This window comes from Gallinula chloropus (assembly GCF_964237585.1).
Source record: "Gallinula chloropus genome assembly, chromosome: 13".
NCBI classification, from domain to species: domain Eukaryota; kingdom Metazoa; phylum Chordata; class Aves; order Gruiformes; family Rallidae; genus Gallinula; species Gallinula chloropus.
Genome location: NC_140098.1, coordinates 16,725,440 through 16,748,632, shown reverse-complemented (window position 1 = coordinate 16,748,632; position 23,193 = coordinate 16,725,440). Strand labels below are relative to the sequence as shown.

Sequence of the window (23,193 nt, the reverse complement as noted above, 5' to 3'; positions counted from 1 at the left end):
AGAACTAGCAAGGTCAAATGAATAATTACTGACAGATGTGAACAGATTCAAGTAGAAAAAGCCCTGAGTACAAGAGAGCTGACAACACTGGCATTGACTGCTGAACAGCCAACAAAACAGAGCAAAAACTCCAAACAACTGGTTCCACTTCACATTGCAGGCAATCTTTTCTATAATGCAGTAATGATTGTGTGGAAATAAAGGATACAGCAGTCTTCTCTAAATATGTTACAGATGTAACCCTAATATTGATTTTATTTTTTAAAAGAAGGTATCTACAGATACTAGTCCTGATTAACTGTGGATGCTTCCTACTTAGTCCTTTTCACAGCCTGCTCTTTTACTCCAGTGTCAAGGGAGGCTACTAAAGAAGGTACCTTCCCTACAGAATTTCTGCTGGAGGTATGGCCCTTTCTTAGGACGAATATGGCTGAATGAATCCCAACAGATCTGTTCTACTAAGCTTAAAAAGCAATAGGCAAATTTCTGCAGAAACACCTTAAGTGAAAAACCCTAAACTGTAGTGTGGTATTATAAAACTGGGTAGTGTATACATAGCATTCTGGACATCTCACATATAAAGTCGCTTGTTGAAAATCTGACTTAGAAAATATGAAATGTAATGTTTTCACTGGAACAATGCAAATTAATAGCATCCTTCATTTGGCATCACGTGGACTATTTCATGTTCAATGTAAGACATGATTGCGATTCAGAAGCTTTGCTGACTGTTTTCAATCCATGCACATAAATATGTGCAATTGAGGTATAAGAGCCTTAATCAACATCTTGAACAGTCTTTATAGAACATTCTCCAAGTCAGTAAGCAATACTGCCCATAGCCTCTTTTGTTCAGAATTCTGTATGCAGACAGCATCTAATCAAGAACACTAGCAAATTCATTATGAGCTAAAACTTAGGAGATGTCTAATGATTAATTACCTAGTTAAGTGTCATGTCCTCCCCAAACAAAACCCTTCAGGCAGTATCTTGTAGTGGACCTAAATACTGCTTAAGTGTGAGGCTTACACTTTGTTCCAGATAATTAGGTAATTGTAAGGAAAAGAAATGAGGAAAAAATATCCTGTCCAGGGAACATTAACATTCAGGAACATAAAAAAGGTTTTCCACATTACTGTGATTCTTTTAGTTCTCATCTTCATCATCATCCTCTTCAAGGGGTTCTCGGAGACCTTCGCTCTGACGACTTTTTCCTGTCATTTCTAATAAGGCCTGAGCCTCTGGATCTACATCCAGGATACTCTTCTTACCTTTTGCCTTTAAAACAAAACAAAATATAGTCAATTCAAAATGTCATTATGAATGAATTGCTATCAGGCTACAAGTAGACATACTCAAAGCTCCACAAATAATCTGGTTTGCAAGCTTGTCACAGTGAAGCATATAGACTTTCCAAGTAAGGCACTTAGGATTCACTGGGATACATCAAATGATTTTTATTGCTGCAGTTGCACAAAAATATGATAAACTTTTCCTAAGATGACAGTGAACTATTTCAAGTTTATTCAGGATATGAGCCAGCCAGAACATTGTGGTTAACCCAAGCCCAGTTTGGTGAACTTTTTGCTTTTTAAAAAAGAAGAGATTCAAGTAGGATCTAATAGTTTTTGCAAGCAATTTTTTCTATTTCTGTTTAGAAGTATGTGTCCAGTGAACAGACAGGGCACATTAATTTACTGTGGAAAGAAATTAAATTTAAAAAAAACAACACCAAATTTTTCAGACAGCTTTAAAGAGAATAAATTACAGGGACAGAGGAGACTGGAAAGAGGTCACCTACTCATTCCCAGAAACAAACTAGGTGCAGAAAAACTAGCATAAATCCATCCACATAAATTTACATTTACTATTGTTTTACAGTAAAGTTACTGCTAAAGAAATCTTTTGAGTTCTCTTCCTGAACTATAGATTAGGCTTTACTTGTAAGCTTAGAGAGTGTTGTGCTTTACAAACAGCAGGTTCTACTGAACCCCTCCAAGGATGTCCCTCCTGGAGACTATTCAAGTACAAATTACAACTCTTCTGGCTCTTCATGTTATATCTTGTTTGCACCCTCAATAATTCCACTACTGTTTTGTCATTTGCTCACTAAAAAACACCTGACATCACAGGGCCAGTTATGGAAAACATTATTGATTACAACAGAAAGACAGTGTTTAATCAGAGAACTGCAAGTTGCACATTTGCATCTCCTTTTCCAGTCAGGACACAGTTTTACAGGTTCACCTACCCCTGCACTTTCAGGGAGGTCTCCCACTGCCCAAACTTCCATGGCATCCAGGGTAAAATGCTCTTTAGCTGACAGCTGGGGACTGTGGTAGGTGGTGCACCGAGGTTTTGCTTTACTGTGTCCCTTCCCATAGTCGCTGTCTATCCAGAGTCCAAAGTAGCCGTGTTGGCCACCCATCCCCTGTGAACCAAAGCAGCACACTGAACACTTGCTGCACATGTAAAATAGATCAGGAAAGCTATGAAACCTGGAGTAAAAATTGTTTCTTTGAGTCTAGGGGGTAGGTGAAAAAGGGTGTTCTGGACTTTTGTACCCAAATGCAGTATTCTTGAAGTGTAACAAGAATTTGCCTGAGTGATGCTGCCCTCCCTGTATGCTTTACAGAAGACCATTATTTGTAAGCACTTTGGCTGCATATTGTTCCAGAAATTTAGCTCCCTGGATTTTGTTTATTGACTAGCACTTCCATCTTAAACAGGGTCTAAGTGCTTGGGTTTGCTGCCTCTTTTCCATTTAGAAAAGAATTTATAGAAACAAATAATGTAATCTCACGTTGTTTGCTTTATTTAAAGCAAATTTACTCCAGACTGCTGCAATTCCCAAAGTTATGGGCACATAATGCCACAAAACTGTAAAGCACTTTTCAAAATACACAATGTGTTGTAGCTCTGTAGAAGCACCTCTGCATCTGGAGATCTCATTCATAGGCTTGAGTAAAAGGAGCTTCTGCCACTGTAATTATACAACAGCAGGAGCCTACATGCAACTCTTGTACTCTAATTCTTTTGAGCTTTCTCAGCCTTCCATAATTTAAAAAGCAGTTAGTGTGGCCATGGGAACAGCCCGTTCCTCAATTACACAGATCAGCCAGCTTGTGCTGATGTGGATACATGCAGTCAGTTCTCCCAGACAAGGAAGGACTGCTAGAAGGGCTTGTGTGATAACCAATCTTAACAAAAAGATCTCTTCCCAGAACCTTCATAAATCTAACTTACATAAAGCCCACCTCCTTTAATGTAAAAAAAAAAAAGGGGGGGGGGGGAAGAAGTCTTCCTACTAAAAGTGTGACACAAATAGCACAGAGAAGGGATGGAAACTTCAGAGAACAAAAAGGGACATAAATCTGGTCACAGTAACAGAAGCAAAAAGCCATTAAATGCTTCTGAACTGCAGCCATGAATCTGATTTACACATTGTCGTTTCTTAATACTTACAAGTCCATTGGGCATTGTTTGCTGGCCATGGTTCAAATACATGTAGTGGTCATTATACCCTGTGTATGTGTATACAGCAAGAGAGGGGGAAACAGAGAACAGAAAGCATCTGTTGTCACCTGTAAAGAGAAAAGTGGCTGAGATCAGACAACTGGCCAAGCAATAATTTGCCTACAAATAGGATAGCAAAAAAAAAATTAAAGTAATACTGCTGAATATATCAAAGACAGCAGCTGTAGCCTCAGACAGCCAATACCTATCTCTAGTCAAGATCCAGACCTATTGTTCATTCTCAGTTAACTCTGAGCAGGGTCACAGAAATCAATGTGATTACATGGCTGTGACCAAGGGCAGAGCCAGAGGCATGACTAGTACATTACATTACCATGTCAGGGTATACCTATCACAGGCTTGCACTGTAGCATCTAAAGCTGGCCAGCCACTAGACCCATACAAACTGATATGGGTGCAAACACCTTTAATTTTATATTGCTATCCAGATCAGTTTAGGGGCAATGATTTAGAGTGAGGGTTTCATTATGCCCAGTTTGGTATTCAGAGAGATCTGTGGTGTGATTGTCTCATACCCTACACACATTATTCTATGAGGTAAAAGCACAAGGAACTGTTGGGTAATCAATGTAACATAATACTGCATTAACTGACTAAAGAGGTAGCTACTGAATACTGATTAAGTATAGGAATTGGAGTTTTTAATGCAGCAAAAGTGAGGATTCCCAGCAGGACAGATTATCCAGAAGCCCTAATTTTTTTTTCAGAAAGCCAAGATAAAAGTTCTTTCAGAAGAGTTACAAAAAACCCCTCTCTCTTCTCCCCAAAGTTTTCAAAAGAACAAAAACTTTGGCTTGTCCAAAGGACCCTTTGGCTGCTGGAATTTAAATGGGAAAACAGGAGGCTTAACCCTGTGTCGGGCTCAGCGGTTCAGAGATGGAAGATTGCCATCTGCTGGCATCGTTTTTAAACTCTTAACTTAGCTATGTCTCCGTTGCCATTTCATTTTCAACCTATGCAGCTACAGGGGATGATACATTTCATGAAAAGACAACGTGTTCCATGATCAGCTGAGTCCTGTAATTTTAAAAAGGCTTATCAAATAACAAACTATAAAGATGATCAGCAATATGCCTGACCGGGTACAAAGCAGGAATAGCTTAGGATTTATTTTACATTTTCCAAAAATTAGCAATATTTTTGCAACAGGAAAATACACTTTAAAGTGTAATACTATATTTCATGACACTAAAATGGCATTATCTATGAAGTGGAGAGGATTCTTGTACCAGTACAGGGTAGCCAATATTTACCAGAAACATAAGAAAGAAAAAAAAAAAGTGAATTTTACCTTGAAACTGTGGCTTCACCTCCCAGGAGTGAGATGCAAACCCACCAAAAATATAACCATCTACATCCTTTAAGATCACTATGCAAGGACCTTTGTTCACTATATGGCCACATAACTGTGAAAAGCTTTCTCCATGCAGGCGAGAAGAAAATAACAGGTGCCACTTGTGCTGCATCTCTGCAGGCAGATGGGAGTTGATGTATATGATGGATGGGATGTCAAAGAGACTGACAAGACCTCTTCCTTTGATGCCTTTGCAGCCTGGAACCAGGTTGAGTATGTCTTTGGTTTGGTCTGGGAGAGAATGCAGAACACGGAGGCCTTGCCTGATAACAACATTGAGGAAAATTGAAATCTGTGGAACTCGGTACACCCAGTCCTCAATGACACCTTGATCAAAGTTTGTCTCCATCAGCTGAGGACCCACAGGTTTTGTCCCATCTAAATAATAAGACACAAGGGAACAGTAGTAAGTCTCCCAGTCTGGAAAATAACCTGTTGATTTCTAAGTGTGAACACAATACTCCATTATTTTAATGGACACGAAGCCACCTGTGAAAGGAGCCAGGGACAGTAAAGTGTCAACTAGATCAGGCAGATGCATGCAGAGAACTGAGAAACATTTGCCTGTGACATGCACTGGCTGGGTTGCTGTGACTAAGAAACCTGAGTTCCTACTTACAACTTATGAGATGTTAGAAAGATCTATTACTGCAACAGTGGAAAGATAAAGCTGTGCTTTGTAAAAGAACAGAGGCATAAATATATGCACATGCATCTCAACACCAGCACCTGCAAGTCAGGTTTTTGTATGACAAAATAATTTTGCACGTGCACTTAAACTGGGACTTCAAACCAAAGCTCTCCCGAATTTAGGGGAGAAAGGTAAAATAAATAAAATTCCCAAGTCATTCATGAAGCACTAGGTTTGAAGCACTGGTCTCACATTTAAATTCAAAGGTGTGACCAGAAGAGAAAAATTCATGTCAGAACAGACTACACGAGCTCTGTGCCATTCTGGAATATGCTACATCAGTGCTGCTTACCTGTAAGCTTCAATTCTGACAGCAGCTGAGAAGCCAGAGCCTTTACTCCACTTGCAGAATCCCTAGTATTCTCACAATTCCAACCTTTCAGTTCATTCCTGTAGCTCAGGACATGGACTACAGACATGATCAGGTCCTCTGTGAACTTAAAAGGTTAAAACATCAACACTTTGGAATTTCTTAAATAAAATTGCCAAGAGCTTCAAAGGACTTTCTGAAAATAAAGTCAAATACTACTGAAGCTGTAATCCCAATGGCAGAAACATCTCTTCTCATGAAGAGTCAGAAACAACAGAACTGTTCTTTCAGTGTCATATGTCTTGAGAAGTGTCTTTTTTCAAGACATTTTGTAAATGTTACATCACAAAGCATCTCCTTAAAATATGCCAAGAAAGGGGGAGGTCCTAATTTCGCAGCAGTAGGAGCTGCTAGTGAATTACTGTTTTGTGAGATCCCACTCTTATACCTTGCAAGTTACATATTTGATTTATCCATCTGTTCTGCAACTAGAGCTCTAGAAAGTATTTTCCTCAGTTCCCAGAGTCACGAGTCACACCACAACCCTTGCTGGCTCTTACATATAGCCAGTCAGTCACCCTTCAGAGTGAGCCTGTGAACCATCAGGCAAAAGAGTCAGTGAGCTCCACAAAGTCCAGATCCTGGTTCTCAAAGTAGGCAAGGCAACATGGAAGAGGCCACAGCTGAAATATCCCATATAACCTGTTCTCTTCCTGTTCCCTCACCACACACTTAGCTGCCTGTTTACCTCTTGGATTTCTTTGCCCTTCACAGGCCCTTCTGTCTTGGAGATCATTCTCATTATTATGGTAATCTTCTCATCTGCATTTCCTTTTAAGAGGTTTGACATAAAAATTACAAACTGCTCCTTAGCAATCTGTTCACTCAGCCCAGATGATTTCCCAGTCAAGTCAATACTTTTCATTCCATTGTATAACCGAACAGTCATTTGCTCTGGCAATGGCTCCTGTGTATATGCCTGCAACAAGGGAAAAAAGAAAACCACATGTTTGCAAAATGAAGAACAACTAATATTTTCCAGCTAACCTGTGCTGAGATATACCCTTATGATTGAAGGATTTCAGTATCAAGTATCTACTATCAGCAACCAACTTTTGTCAAAGGTTTGGTTTTCCAAAGGTCTTGGTTTTCCAAGAGGAAAAAAAAAACAACCTTTTTATAATACCTCCTTTCCAACACAATTTAGTGATTTAAATTGATACTGGTTTTCTACAAATGCCATGGACTGAACAAAAACCAACACTGTAAAATGTTAACATATAAGCCAAGGATTTCTATATGACAACTCTGTTGTAAAGTTTTACAACTCCTGTCAGTCCAACATTTAGAAGTGGTTTTTAACCCTGTTTTTGAGAGGGGATCTCACAGATACTTGAAAACAAAGTTAAATCTTTGCTATATCTCAGTTTTGGCCTCAAAATAATGCAGGTTAAGTGTTTAACTCTACTGCACACATAGAAACAATCCCGAGAAGTTTCCCTCTGCATAAAATCTAATTCAAGCATGGAAGAAAACTGAGGTCATCACCTGATTTTTATAAGGCATTCATAATGTTAGGACAGTCAAAATCAAAATTTATTCATCTAAATTGCACAACTGCCCTTTGAATTGAAATCTAACTGGTATACATCATCATACATCACCACACTGTGGGCAAGGTCTCACCCTGGATTCAAGGAACTTTCACAGTGTTCTAGATAATTACATGGTTTAAAAATAAATCATCTAATATACACCCATGCACTAGGACATGATTACAGAGAGTCCTCACTGTGCAAAGCACTGTGCCTAACATGCTAAACACCTGACTTGACTCTCATACCCAGGGGGAGGACTCTGAAATCAATGGAGCTCCACCTGTGTAAGAACACTCTAGCTCTATTCAGTGGAGCTGCTGGTACCAACCCACTGCTGGCTCAGTACCATTCCTATTGAAGGCACCAGGGCTGTTCCTATTTGATGTTAACAGCAGTCACTGTGCATATATAGGGTGAGATCCAATATGCCACACTTTACCCTGCTTTTGGTGACATCAGTGGTAAAAATCCCATTGATTTCAGTAGCAGCAGATTTAGCAGCCAGTCTTGCACGTTCATACTGAGGGAGGGATGGACACAGGGGGTACAACCTCTTTAAGAGGCTTTTTAAAAGTGCTACATGAGCCTGAAGTGAAACGTGCAGCAGGGGACATGATTAAAAACATCATGGGCTTTCTACTTGACACTAGTATTACCTACCTGCTCCCTACCCTTTCCCACCCACCACTAACTTTGTTGTGCTGTTTTGTTATGCTTATAGCTATTCCAATGAGTAGACCTGGGGCAGGGGAAAGAGGACTGTAAAAAGGGAAGCTTTAAGAAACATCTAAGAAACTCACACTTATGACCGTTTAGAAACCTTGTCTTCAATGGCTTTAGGAAAGTTTCTGGAGATACCTGCTCTACCTGCTTTCCAAGCTATGCACTGCAGCCTGCTCCAGTCCAGAAGCCATGTTGCTTCCTTTGAGTAAAGCACTGCACCTAAGCAGAATACCTGAGGTTATACCTGGGGCCCCGTCAATGTTACCAGGCTGTTGCTAGATCTGCCATGGATCAGTCTAGCTCAGGGAAGAGCTGGGACACCTACAAGGCAAGCATGCCATTGCAAAAGTCCCTGCACTAAGGCATTAGGCACCTACAGGCAGCCTTTCAAAAGATTTTAATTTAAATTGGCAAACAAAAAGGACAAACCCACGGGGGCTTTATCTGTTTCTCCTCCCGTGGAGGGGTGAGCTAGTGGCTCCTGGTGCTCAGCCACTGCCTGGGGCTGAACCACAGCAAAGGGAAAGGACAAACATTCATCAAATGTCACATTGGTCCAGGGCCAAAGATAGGAAAAGAACTTTTTCCAGGTCCTGATCAAATATAACTGATACCAAGGACCAGGCTCTTGGTCTTATTAGGGTTGAACAACTGGGTAGCAGCAACACTGCTTGCAAACCAGTGAGAGCTTATAAACAGCCAGGCTGGAGGAAAGCTAAAGCTGGTCTGTATGCAGATGCATTGCTAAATACCTTAAAATACCCAGCTTCTTCCATGGAGTTTTACTTTGGTGCCATTAATCACATAGCACATATAAAAATGCACTTAAAACTACATTCATTTGGCCACTTGGTTCCTGCCTAACTGAAGCTGTCAAGTATTGCAATGAATCATTTTCCTCTTCCTTCTTGATTAGAAAATGAATGCAGAGTTAATCAGAAAGCATAATGTATGTTAATTAGCTAAACCAGGGAGCCACAGCTTAATCAAGCAAAACTGGGTTCTGCTTTTAATGCAAGTGAAAAGATTAGACATTAGTGATGCAATTGAGAAAGATATAACCAAATACAAACTGACTTTGTGCCAGCTTCTCAAGAAAACCTGTAAATAATCACACACTATGGACTGCAGGATGAACAACATTCTTCCCTTTTTACAGGTTTCTGGAAATATATTTTCATATGTCTCAGATTACTTCTGAGCCAGGAAAGCTGCAATTTGACCCAATAGTGCAATTTAAGAGATAAACACAAGCCTCGAAGTCACTGCTCGTATTAAACAGTAAGAAAAAGATAAATTTCCATTCTGCCCCAAAACATTATGTATTAAATTAAGACAGACAGCCCTAAAAAGTAACTATTGCCACATCTTTTGTTTCCTTCTGGAACTATGTTCAATGCACTACATCCCAGATAAATCAAGAATAATAGATTGTCTTGCCTGCAGTGCTGCCAGAGTCACAGTTTTCTTTGTAGCTTTGCCATTTTTTGCTCCAGCTGAGCCACTCGATCCTGATAAGGTATCAAATACTCCATCAATGTCAGCCTGCTCCTCAGGAAGAAATCTGGAAAGGTGATTCCGATAGGCATTGCTTTCTGCATTTCCCATCTTGTCAACCTGAAGCAAAGGAAAAGGAAAATAAACCACCCCTGAAGCAAAGGAAATAAAAAAAAAGATATTGCAATGGTCACAAATGACATATTAAACAGACTAACATACCAGTACAAGTTTTAAGAGAGAAACAAATAATTAGCCTTTCAGGAGACTATTTAAACTACTGTTTAGTCTCTGTAGTCACCGAGACTTGAACAACATCTGTCAACATTAACCACCATTTAAAAAGTGACAGTCTGACAGCTCTTTGCTAAGACCACCCTGTCTACCAATTCAAACCTCATTCAAGTCTTATCAAATGGAAAAATCAATGAGATTTAATGATTAAATTAGCTTGTACAAAATGACCATGAGTCTGTCAGCCGGAATATATCAGTAATGTGAAGGGAAAAACCTGATTATGGATTATTTATGACACATTATGCTACATGTTTCTGATGCATTAATGGACTGAAGCTAAGTCTGCCAATAATATGTGGCACTAGAACTCCATCACCATGATAATGGCATGACAATGTTTTTTTCAAAGGACACAATACAAAAATCATTCAAACAGCTGCCAAGAAACACAGTAACAAAAATATTTAGGAAAAATGACTCAAGACCCATAAAAACACACACAGCTTCATATCAAATCAATAAATTGAGAACTGGTACCCACAGAATTAAGGTTGGCAGGGTGTTTTCATCTGATTGTTTTATACATTTAATGGCATAAATATGATTTCTCTCACTGTCTCACCCGCACCATGGAGACTAATTTAGGGGGTTTTTTTAGTGGTGTTTGGGTCACATGTTTCTCCCCAGCACAGCATGGACCCAGCAGAGCCTGAAATCCCAAATTCCACCACAGCCACAATGAGAGTCACCTGTATAAACAGCCTTCCCATCTACCCAGGGCAGACACGTTCCTGGGACGTGCCTGGGATATAAGAAAGATGAGAAGTGGCAGAAAACTCCCTTTTGTTGTTTTCTTTCCACACATTCCACGCCATTCCTGCCCACCTCAGTTTGAGATACCAAGCTCCACAGAAACCTTTTTGCAGACCAGCCCAACACAGCAGCCTCAGAAGGCCTCCTTATTTCACCTAATCCACTCTTTCTGTCGTTAACTGCTGGTAAACAACTGCACGTACGAGGCTGGGCTGGGCTCCTTTACCTCCTCTGAGCAGCACAGGCCCAAAAGCCTCCTGTCCCTGGGAGGAAGATGTTGATCGCGGGGCAAACACCAAAGGGTTAATGGAAGCGGCTATAACCTGCAAGACAAACCGTGAAGACATTACTAATCTAACCGCTGGAGAAAGGGGCTCTCCAGGGGAAGCGCAAGGGAGGGAGGTTCCCGCCGTGACGGGGCCGGGCCGTTCTCGGCAGCCGCCCGGCAGCGGGGCCGGGGCCCAGCACGGACGCACCGAGGCGAAGGGACCGGTAAGGGAAGCGGGCAAGAGGCTTCGCGGTTTGCCGCTTGGCTGATTTACTTCCTGGTACGCTCATCCATCCCTCCCCATTCGGCTGACAGCCCTGATACTCCGTGTCCGTCCCCCATCCCCTCCGCCGCCCCGCCCCACTCCATCGCGGCGATGGGTGGTAGAGCGCTGCTCCGAGGCGGGGCGGCACAGCGAGCCCACCTCTTTGCTTACCGGCACGACACCCCCAATCCCTCTCCGCCCACCCTGGATCGGTCTACGGGCTTTTACACACACTCCCCGGCTGGCGGGGCCGGCGCCCTCCGGCGCCTGCAGGCTGCCTGGCTAGGGCGGAGCGCGGCGGGGGCGGGAGGCGGAGGGAAAGGGCCGGCACCGCCCGTGAGTCGGCGGGGGAGGAGTTGGGGGTTCTCGGTTTTGCGCCGTGAAGGGGAGGTGGGTTATCTGGAGCCCACTGCGGAAAGAGGAGAGGCTGCGGCTTGAGGGCTGAGGAGCAGAGCGGGGTCGCGGTGGCCTTTCTCCGTGAGGGGACTCTTTCTCCTTGAGGGAATCCCGTATCCATGAGGGGACTCCTCTCCCTGAGGGGACCCATCTCTCTGAAGGGACCCATCTCCCTGAGGGAACACTTCTCCCTGAGGCCACACACACCCCACTCCCACCTAAAACGTAAAAGAAAGCAAGAAGGTGCAAGTTCAGAGCTGTAGCAGAGGCAGACTGACAGCCCCAAGTAGCCGCTGACAGTTAGGAAGGGCCTAGGTGCCTGGTGCTGAAGCAGATTTAACAAGTGCCAGAGCGGGTCCCAGAAGGGTCTGTGAGAGAAGGTGGCCCTGGTGCTGATTGTGTGCTGCAAATGGCTTTTGGGAAGTGGAAAAGGGTGTGTGCCTGCCTGTGTGTTAGGTGTATATGCATGTGTCATTTTCAAAGTCAGGCTCTGGTGAATTTCATGTCAATAGGGAGGCAGAAACAAACACAGAAAATTTCTCAATGAACAGTTACACTCCCATTCATGGCTGGCAAAATCATGCCAGCCTGCAGCCCGAGGAGGAAAGGCTGTAGGAGAGCAGAGGAACAATCACAAGGTTACAGGGACAGTGCTTGGGGATCAGCCATGCCTTCAGTAGAGATGTGAATACTTCTGAGAAAAAATTATAGCCTTAGTGACCGTAAAACTCGTCCCAGAAGTCCCTTTTTTCAGATCGACAACTTCCCATCCCAGTTATGTTCTTTCAGCAGCACTCTCCTTGTACTTAGAGCCACAGGGGTTGGTTCCTGTCATGTAACAAGGCCTTTGCCTTCACAGCAGTGACGCATTTGTCTGTGGTTCATCTAACTCTGGTTGTTTTGTTTGCACCCAGAGCTCAGTGTGAAGCCTCCTTCCAGCCAGGGGGAAGACGTGCAGATTCCCACAATGCTGGAGTTGTTGATAGCATGGAACAGGTTGACACATTCACCATTTAACTTTCAATAATAGTCTCACCAGTGTGCCTTCGACAGAAAGCGTCTATATTCCTTTCTGAGTACAAAAGAAAGAAAACTATCTGTACTAACCACGGCAGAACTCCCAGTTTTTGTTCTTTTGCACCTTAAAAAGTTAAGTTCCAAAAACCACCATTGTTTTTCGGGTTTTTGTGTGTTTTTTTTTTTCTTTTAAACCTTCATGGTATGCAAAACCTCATAAAAACCTGCAACAAAATTATTCTTGTTGCCAACTCAGAAACACATTGAGAAGAATTCCAAGACAGGCACGTTTCAGTCAGTGGTTACTGATTCAGGTTTGTTATGGTCATCACTAGAACCACGGCACCTAACCAGCTTGTATCATCAGGATCAAGGCATACCAAGTAAAACCTGAGGAAATGAATGGGAGGTTCATGTAACGTGAGCACAAATTCAACAAAGCCCAGCTGGAAACTGCTTGAGACTTACTTGTCCACACGGTGGCATTGTATGATTAGAAAGGTAGCTGTCTGAGGGCTTCAGCGCTGCTGAAAGCTGTTCAAATGCCCACGTTTATAGACTGCCTATGTGGAGAAGTAAAAGCTCCTATAAGAAATTATTTTCATCTCTTTCCCATTAACTCTGCAAACATAATATGAACCATGAGGAAAAAATAAGTTCCTGAGGAAGCTGTCCCTGGGTTACATAAGCAGGCCCTGGAAGAAGTCTGCTGTGATGGTTTGATTTATTAATGAATTTCCAGTTGATTGGTAAGGAGAAAAATGAAACCTACAAAATACGAAAAACAAAGCCTTTGAATTCAGGTTAGGTTTTTCTTCTTTAATTTATTTATTAAGGCTAATATTTCTGTGGACATATAGTTTCATATGCAATTGGATAATTTTTTTGTTTTGTTTTGCTTTTGGTAAGAGTTGCATTTTGTATTGTAGTTCTGTCTGTGGGATATCTTTCAGCCTGGAAATACAGGACTAGAGATTCTAGTCTAATTGGGCTTGTGCTAAGACTGACTGTGAGCCAGCCAACTAAGACTGGCAGGCTGACTGAAGAGTATCATCTTCAGAAACTTCATGACCTCTTTTTGCTTAACTATTGAGCTCAGAACCAGTCAAATGCTTCTCAAGGGTACCTGGCCTTCCTTAGCTGCAAGCAGAGGCTTCTGCAAAGATGTGTGCTGCTTTGCCCTCTTTAATTGCAGTCTTGCCCTATGAATTGTGGGTTTATTTGCCCTGCCTGTCAAGCTAAACTGAGCTTCCTGCTGCTACTGGTTGGCATTTTGTCACTTGCCTGTACCACTAGGCTGTAATCTGCAGGGTAGATTTACTCTTAAAGACACAAGATACTAACACGAGATTATGAAAGTGCTAAGGGGGAATTTCCAAGTCCAGGGATAATTTAACACTCTTTCATAGCCATTTTATGCTGTGTATAAAGTCAAGCTACAAACCCAGTCCAAACTAGCATAATCATTTGCAACACTCTTTAAATGACTACTCACTTCCTCATTTATTTTCAGATGCTCCAGCTGAGCTAGTTAGGTGCCTCAAGTCACTTTGTTTCTGCCAGTAAGAAAGAGAGAATGCAGTAAGAAGCCTTTTAAGGACACTCAAGATTATGCTGGTATATAAAAAAGGAAGAAAACAGAAGAGAGTTCTGCAAATAATTGTGGCTAGTTTTGTGAACTAGTGATAGATGTGCATTTCTTTGCAGAGTGAAAAAGCAAACCCACAAAACCCCCAAACTTTTATTTAAAACACTTTTGCATAAAATTGGGTAGGCTTGGTCACCTTAGTTTGCCAAGACCACAGAAACTCTAAATGGCCTTATTTCCAGGTAATTCCAATAACACTCTCATTCTGTAAAAGGAAATTATTGCAAGGTAACAACCTAGAATGTAAATGATGAGCTGAGCATCTATGTGTTGATATCAAGCACTTCTGCATCACTTAGATTATCTTTTAGTGTCTTTAAAGTTACTTTTCTCCTATTTTGAGTTAGAACAGAGAGGTATTTTGCTGCTCATTAGTGTTGGATACATGTGTTATGATTGTCAGCCTCTGGTGGCACTGATGCAGAGAATTGTTCTGAATCACCTGTGATATGATACATACCTTGCACTGTGTTCTTCTTAAAGGTCAGCTTTAATGGGACCCTGCTGTGCCAAAGATGATACAGACAGAAAGGTACAGATGATTTCTGTTCCAAAGAGCTTATAATTAGCTGCATTCACATATACACTGAGCACAAAACCAGCCCTCTCAGGCCACAGGCATCAGAGAATTTTGTGAACTCTGAAAAATGATGGTATCACACCAGTAGGATTTTTCAGCAGGGTATTTTGGGGGTATATTTCCCTTTTGGGAAGGGGAGATTGGGACTATATTTTCAAACAAGCCATTGGGCTTCAAAACTCTCTTCCAGCCTGTAGCCTAAATAAGCAGTATTTTAAGTCACATGGAGGAAACACATTTGATACTTTTAACTTTGCGGTTATTACTCAGCATTTCAGTTAAATTATATTGCAGAACTCTGGCCTTTGCAAAAGAGGTCTAACTTGACCTCTTGAAACCAGTGGAGTTAAATTATAAAAGACACTTGTTCGTGTTTTAGAGTCTAGTGAACACCAAATGTTGTGATGCCACTAGGCTCTGTGTTTCTTGTTTCGATGTGCACAGTTTTTACAGGCTGTCTACAGTCACAGAAGTGAAATCCTGCAAAAAAAAGGTTGATATCTGATGAAACTAGTTGGAGGCCCAGCCCACTGATCACCTTGTGGAGTGACTTCAGCATTCAATTCCTTTGACTTTAAAAGGTAGTCGGAGCCTACACACTGATGCCCTTTTATATACGTATTATTCAGCTCAGCATTTAACTGGCTGCTGTGAAAGCTACATCCTTGCAGCTATTTACCTGATGTCTCTTCTGGTTTGTATAGGATTGCCATATATGGCTAAATGAAAGCCTCTGACTGTCATCAGGACCTCGTCCTTAGGCAGTCACAAAGGAAGTACTGGGTTTTGCAAGTCTGCACTTCCCTTTAGAAAAACCTCTGCCTGCAAGCAACCAGCTCCCTTCTAAAAAAGGAGAAAGAAAGGGTGCGGTGAAGAGGGGAGTCTGAGTGTGGGTAAATATGGTAATATGCAGTATCTTAGAAAATGTACTTACAGGTGGGATAAAAGTCTCCTGCCATAGCCTGTTTACTGAGAGGAAATGTCATCACAATGCAGCCTCTGCATCCAAACTGCACTGCCTAACTTTGCTAAATAAATTGTACTGTGTCTTGCATGTATATAGATCATAAAGATCACTCTGGGCTGTCGACTAGGTCCTGGTGACTGGAAGAAATGCATGACCCATAGTGAGAGGAGAATGTTAATATGAAGTTCTCCAGGCTGCCCTAGGCTTGTCTTCCTCAAAATACTGCGGCATGTGTTTTGAGTGGGGGTTGGATCCAGAGATCCTTTCCATCTATGATTCAGAGCTGTTTCTTGGGAAGAGCTAGGTGGAATTATTACGTGGCTAGATCAAATAGTCAAGAGGTGAGATAATTTTTGTGCAAAAACATCCTGGGACTTATGTATGGAGCACTAATGAAGATATGAGATATTGATCATTCTGACTACTGGAATCCACAGTACTAAAAACCAAAAAGCAAGCTCTCTGGAGGGAGGAGGAAAGTTACTTTTGTTGCTTCCTCTTCAGGAGAATTTGGAGGAAGACATTACTCTTTTGTTATCCAGACTTTCCTTATAAGAAACACTGCAAATTATCAGTTAGCTGAAACACATAGATAGCTTAACAATCACAGTTGTTGAACTAGGACTTACTTTGTTGTTCTCAGAAGATTTACATAAAGAAAAAGCTGACTCCAAAGTATTTTACAATCAGCTTGCTTTCAGTTTATTGAATGGAGGAAGTGCAGGGCAGCTGAAGTATGAGAGAATATGGTTTGGGTCAGATGTTCACAAGATACATGCATAAGCAGCATAGCTGTTTATATGGCTGCTTCTGCTGTGCATACACCTGGGATGGTTCATGCAACTGAGAAACGTGATCTTGCATCAAACTGGGAGGATATTAATCTACCTCAGACTGAAGGGGCATTCTCTTGGTAGTTTAGCCAGAATAACTTCTGAAGTCCTCTCCACTTCTACAAGCTGTGTGGTGGAAACTGTAAGGCCTTCACATTCCTCGGGCGCCAGGCTGTGCTGCTCTGAGCTGGACCTGTTGGAACTGGGAGAGTTCTTGGTTCATACACTGATAAGACAAACTAACAAGATGTCTTAACTCTGGCATTTCCCACTTTTAGGATGCTTATGTTGTCCACTTTAACATGCTTTTAATGCAGTTTGATACATAGTACTTACAACTTATTTCATAACGAGCTGAGGGTCAGGTAGGAGCCTGAGATCTTTTCCTTTAAGAAACCATCTGCTGTTACCATCATGTAAACTGGAGTAGCTTTAACAAGGCAAATAATCCTTAACAAGGGAGCCTTGTCTGTGAAAAATGCAATCTGTGATGCTTAGAAACTGTACACAACCACTTGTGTTTATTTTCTGTTTAGCCCAGGCCTAGTTTGAATTAAATGCACCAGCTTACCTACTGCATTACCTAACTGCTTTGTATTGTTTACAAAGGATTGTAATCTGTGTTTAGTAAAAGCTGTAGAGGACTAGTGCAAATCCGTAGCTGAATAAAGGAGTCAAATGGGAGAATTCTGTCTCACTGAATATCAACAGTCCTTGGTTTTGTTTCTTTTCTTGTTTCTTTTCTAAAAAAAGCTGCTTTCTGTGAAGGAATCTGAGAATTTGTTCAGGGCATTTGTTCTGGTAAGGAAGTTTTCCATAGATTCTGACAATTCATAGCTTTAGTTGTTTCCATATATAGTACTTCAGGATGAAAAGCAGAGGAACCTTTTGCTCCTGGTGGAACATAAGGTCTCATTTCCTCAGAGCACAGGCTGCATTTCATCTATTTCAATTGTAATGTGGGCAGCACAGCGTGTAGTAGCACTGTGGCCCAGATTTTCTGAACTGGATATGAACATAGATGATCTCAGTGTGCTGTCACAATTGTGTTCTTCTGGGCAGACTGTTCTACCAATCCAAAACCCTGGAACAGCAGAGAAAAGAAAATGGAAATAGAGAGAAAAGACCAAACTGTGTTAGAACATCGTTTCTGGCAAACAAAAAAGTGCTTGGGTAGGAGATGGGAAAATCTCAGTAACATTCCTGAACTCATTTTCACCTTTGTTCACCTCTTTAATGCATACAGACTTTTTCTCTTTCTCCAAACAGTAGAAGAAAACCCCTTGCAAGCATCTTAGATTTGTAGTTACTAGTGAAAGAAGTCTGTTTCAGCAGGACAGCTGTGTTTCTTGGCAGTGTACAGTATTTACACCCACCATGTAACAAGAAACCGGTGTTTTGTCATCTGTTGTATGGAGAACTCTTAGGTTTTGAAAAGCAGTGATGGAAACATGATCAGGGCTTCTATGATTTTAAGAACCATTAAGTAAACTAATAAATTTATTGCAATTGTAGGGTGTTTGAGCAACTACCATTGCACTATTTTAATCATTACTTGCAGCTTCTTTTCTCATAAGATTTGCTTCTTCCCTGTTATCTGGGCTGGATTTTATCTATTAGTTTTCTTCTTGTGCAGCACAGATTATTTTTCACTATAGCTTGTATTTATGACCACTGCTCATATTTCTGTCTAGGTTAACTGGGATGTGTCTATCCTTGACTTACCCTTTAGTGAGTAAACAAGTGCCCATGGTGGGATGGTTATCTCCTAAAGCAATACTTGTCAAACCAGTGCAGATTACCAGAGCACCCAGTTGTTGCTGACTGCTCAGTGCTGGGATCTCTGCTCCAAGAGTATCTGGCAAAAGGTGAGACACCAGGTTAAAGTGTGAGAGGTGAAGCTGTTCCTGCCTCATGCCTTCATGGCTGCAGCAATAGTGTGCAGCCACATCCCTGGACATTTCAGCATTGCCAGATTACTCCAATTACAGGGGATTTTTTTTCAGAACTTCGGGCTATACAAACTGGGTTCTGGAGCAGATTCCTCTGTGGTCCATCTGTCCTGCTTACAGGAGCCATAACCTCCCAGAGGAAGGTAGGGCAGTAAATTGCTTCCATCTCTGTGTTTAGCCCATGTGTCCAGTACCTCCACAAAACAAATGTGGCAGATCTGTCTCTCACAGGTGCTCTCTAGGCCAATACATACCAGCTTTCTCTTTATGTTCTGTTTTCAAGTTGTACTTTATCACATTAGAGTAAAACCATCATTAACAAGAAACGTTCTCAAACTGTAAATGCAGCTCTTCTCCACAGTGTAATCAGCTGGTCAAACTGGCTTTTTACAGCTTGGCCCCTCTCATGTGCTACAGAAGCAAGAAGATAACATGCTTGTATACAGAGTAAGGTACCAGAGAGGTGGTCAAGATCAGAACAGAAAGCTGTGATAGCTTCAGCAGGCTGCTAAGTCATCTGCTACTAGAGGTCACTTGGACCATGTCTGTGCCCAGACAGGGCTCAAGTTGCAGTTCAAAGTGGTGATTTCAAATATTAAACAGGAGGTATGTCACTGGTTAGACTCCAAACCAACAAGCTCTGCCAGGCCTTCAGTTTGGGCACTATGAAGATAGCTTATGTGGAGAAAAGGAGCTTCAGGGTGGAAGGGGAAGAGGTGTAGCGGTGAAGCACTGTGTGAATGGGTAGGAGGCACTGAGGAATAAAAATAAGCTCCTGAACTAAAAGGTGAGAAAACTCTGAGTGAAAAATGAAACACTTTTTTTTTTTTTTTTTTCCCCAAGGTCTGTCCTTGTCTTGCTATATATCCTCAGGCAGGTTAATTGTTCTCTTGTACATCTCTTCAGCTCATGGATTCATGCTGCAAGCGTGCTGTGGCAGAGGTTGTCCGTACAGGTATTCAAAGAGTGGCCCTGATTTCACCCCAGTGCTGTAGCAATACACTTTCTAACAACACAAGGAAAATAGCATTGCTGTTACAAGTACCCCTGGAATCACCTTTTATTCTCACCTACCAGAAGGAAATCCCCTCCCTTAGCTACCTCCTTTCAGGCCCAGTTCACCTGCCAAGTGATGGAGTTGGGCAGAATAAAACGTGCTGGTTCCAGTGGTTTGAGGTGCACCAGACAACCCCTCGCACACAAAAGCAGCCAAACAGCTGGCAGGAGGGTGAGGCCACCACCAAAACTATGCATTACACTGTACCTTATGCTACTCAGGAAGAGCAGGCTGTTTCTATGGCTACTGCTGCCTTTCTCTCACACACATACCATTGGTTCTGACGAGATCACATCGTACGATAGAAAATATCTACTCACCTACTGCTTTACACTGCAGCGTTTGGTGAGCTAGTAGATGTCTGACTTCCTGTAATAAAAACATCTTCCATTAATGTATTGTTAAAAACTGCTAGGATTTTCCTCGTGTCTGATTTATAAATGCATCCAGTTCAGCCTTGAAGATCCTTGTTCCGGTTTCCATGGCAACAGATCAGATTTTTGAGGCTATTTTTTTCCCCTTACTTCATTTTGGGGAACGAGTTGCTGTCCCCTTCCAGTAACAGTGCAATGGGCAAGCAAAATGATTGCCTTGAAGGGAAATCTGCAGACCTGAAACTAGAAACTCTAGCCAGTTTCCTGAAACACGAGTGGGAAATGCATGAGAAAAATGGCACTGCAAACCTATTGTGGGCTTGAGTCAGATTTTCTGTCCATAGAAAGTCAAGTGCATGTGTTACCCTAGGCAATGTAGTCATATCCCACACTGTTATGTACCTGACAAACTGATCTCATAGCTCTGTGTAACATTGTCTTGGCATGTAGGACACTAACCAGACAAAGAGACTCTAGCTAGTCTGTTCATATGGAAACTTTATAGGTTAATTAGTAGTAAATACACTTTATCATTTGAGAAAGACTCTTGCTACCTGTGTCTTTTCCCCTAGTAGATCCCACTTTCAGTAATGAACTGCTAGGACTGCCTCTTTCATAGATCATTCAGGACTCAGCCATATTCCTTCAATGTGAAACAGTGCCTTTGAGACTGTGTGTCATAAAGGCATCATAAATAATCCACAGCTGCTTTACAAGGATCTTTCTAGTGGGTTTTTTTCACTTTTAACATTTCCAGGAAAAATTAAGATAGACACGTGCTGGTGCTTCATGGTCAGAGCGGTTTAGCAACTGCTGTTTTTAAGTGGTAAAGGGTGGGTTTTGCAAACTCAGAAAATCCCTGAGGAGGGTCTTGGTAACCTGTTCCTGCAGAGAAGAATCACGATATATTTCAGGGCAGTAAGAACTTTCAAATGCATGGTCCACTATGGTTGCAGATGAAATGTTTGTCCTTTGCTTAGCATAGAGTTCCTCTTAATTTATGTGAATAAAAGACATTGTGGAACCATAATGTCTAAGGTATGATGGTATTATTAATACCATTTGCACTTGAGCTGGGAGCAGCATGATATGTCATCTATCTGCTCCTTAAGCGAGTACAAGGTTACTCCAGGTGTTTAATCCAAATGCTGGAGTTTCCCACCCCTTTTTTGGAGCAGAAGATCCAAGTGTAGGTTAGGTATTCTCCATTAAGACAGCATGCAGGAATATCTCATTTAGGCATGTTTTATCCATACGATTGTACCCTGACAAAAGGGAGACTGCATCTGCCATTTACAATTAGAGGCTAATCTCTGAATCCTGAACAAAGAAATTGGAGTCCCTAACTATTCAATACCTGAGCATCTCATGGTAGGATGAGACTGCTGACCATGTGCAAGCATCACTGAAAGCCACACACAGTTAAGAGTGAATCAATATCAGACACAGCACCAGAGTGTTTTAGTGATTGCCTTAAATAACCATGCACAGGTTTTCCCCATTGTCATGACTAAAACATGATGATCAGCCTCCCGTAACAGCAAATCCCTTGGTGACAATTAAGTCAGAGTGGTACGATTTCTAGCTGCACAGCCAACTAGAAACAATATAAATGTGCTTGTGTTCTGTGCCCTACTGCTATTTGTAGGGGATTTAAAAAGTGAGTCATTTGCTGGAGAGCATACTGATCCTGTGGCAGTAGGATGACTCTTAAGAAAGCTCTTGCTTTCTGTAAAAGCTAATTATAAGTATGGTGAGTGATAAATTTTTGTTTTTAATCAAGCAAGGACGTAGAAAGTAGGCACAAATTCCTATTGCACTTTGAAATTCCCAGATATCAACATTTCCTTCTCCAAGCTGTTATCACATTTAGAACAAATCCACAGTTTTATAACCCAGGGCATTGGAAAAGACATAATTTCTACATGTTTGCCTTTATCTTCATTTCTTCTAGTATAGCTTCATGCAGCACTGCACCCCACAAAGTATTGTGTTGAATCTCTGAATTTGATTTGTGACACAGTCTGAAGGTTCCCCACCACCAATAGTTAACTGATTCCTGCTTTTTGTGTAGCCCAGGGCAAGTTTAGAGGAAGTAAATGTAACATGAGTTAGTCATCCTTAAATAATCTTAAAGCAGAAAGCCCTACATTAGCAGCAGGCTGATAACAAGCTCTGCAGTGATATCTCCAGAACAGCTTTTCTCATGATTTGAAATAAAAGTATGAGCTGTCATTTATTTGTTTGTTTGCTTTTTCTCAGCTGGAAAATTTACTGTCTGGTTGCTGAAGTATCAATTATTCTTGTAAAATTGAATTATACTGTCTTAATGTCATGCACATAGAAGCTAGCATAATTAGAGACATGATAAAAATTAATAAAATACCAACTCTATAAAGACATCTGTGATAGGTATTTTTTTGCGCTAGAGGATAACTCCTATGTTAGAAGAACAGCAAAGAATGGGGTTAAAAAGAACCAGCAGACTCAATCTAACCCTGTAATTCTTTATTTTTGCAGGCTTCTGCTGACAGACCATCTGCAGCTGGTGTCGGTCAACCATTGATCTGACCTCTGAGAGGTAGAAACCCATTCTGCTCCCTAGCTGGTCGTTCAAGTCTTTTTATTCTAGCATTTAAATTGGATTTTATTCAATTTTATTTAAATCCATTATATCAACACTTAATGAACAGAAGCCCTCCCACTCTGCTCTGTGGCATCCCATTGTATCCCAGCATTATATTCTTTTCTGTGTCCTATACATATTCATTTCCCTTAATCTTTCATGCTAATGTATGTTTCCCTTCCCCATTCTTTTTCTCTTCTTCATTGTTATTAAATGTCTGGATCATACTTATATGTCAGGAAAGCCCTGAGAAATGTCACATGCTGGAGGTGAACATAGTAGTTTATCTTTAAAAAGCCCTGACTGTGGTAATATCTGCTTTTCAGGCTCTGGGGCTGTTCTGGCCCCCTCTCAGACAAGAAAAATATATAGATCTCTTGAGAGAAATAGATTTATGTTGCTGATGGTGTTTTGATTTTGAACTTTGATACTGAAAATGTAGGTTCAGAA

At 41.4% G+C, this 23,193-nt stretch overlaps 1 protein-coding gene across 1 annotated transcript; it reads right to left on the bottom strand.

The window, feature by feature from the left end:
* Window positions 1-1,146: 1,146 nt before the first annotated feature.
* Window positions 1,147-9,821, bottom strand: MEAK7 (MTOR associated protein, eak-7 homolog; the record flags this gene model as incomplete). The annotated part of the gene is made up of 7 exons (XM_084269915.1): window positions 1,147-1,278; window positions 2,252-2,431; window positions 3,466-3,584; window positions 4,829-5,269; window positions 5,875-6,019; window positions 6,641-6,871; window positions 9,654-9,821. The coding sequence occupies 7 exons, from the start codon at window positions 9,819-9,821 to the stop codon at window positions 1,147-1,149; spliced, it is 1,416 nt and encodes a 471-aa protein (XP_084126041.1).
* Between the last annotated feature and the right edge of the window lie 13,372 nt (window positions 9,822-23,193).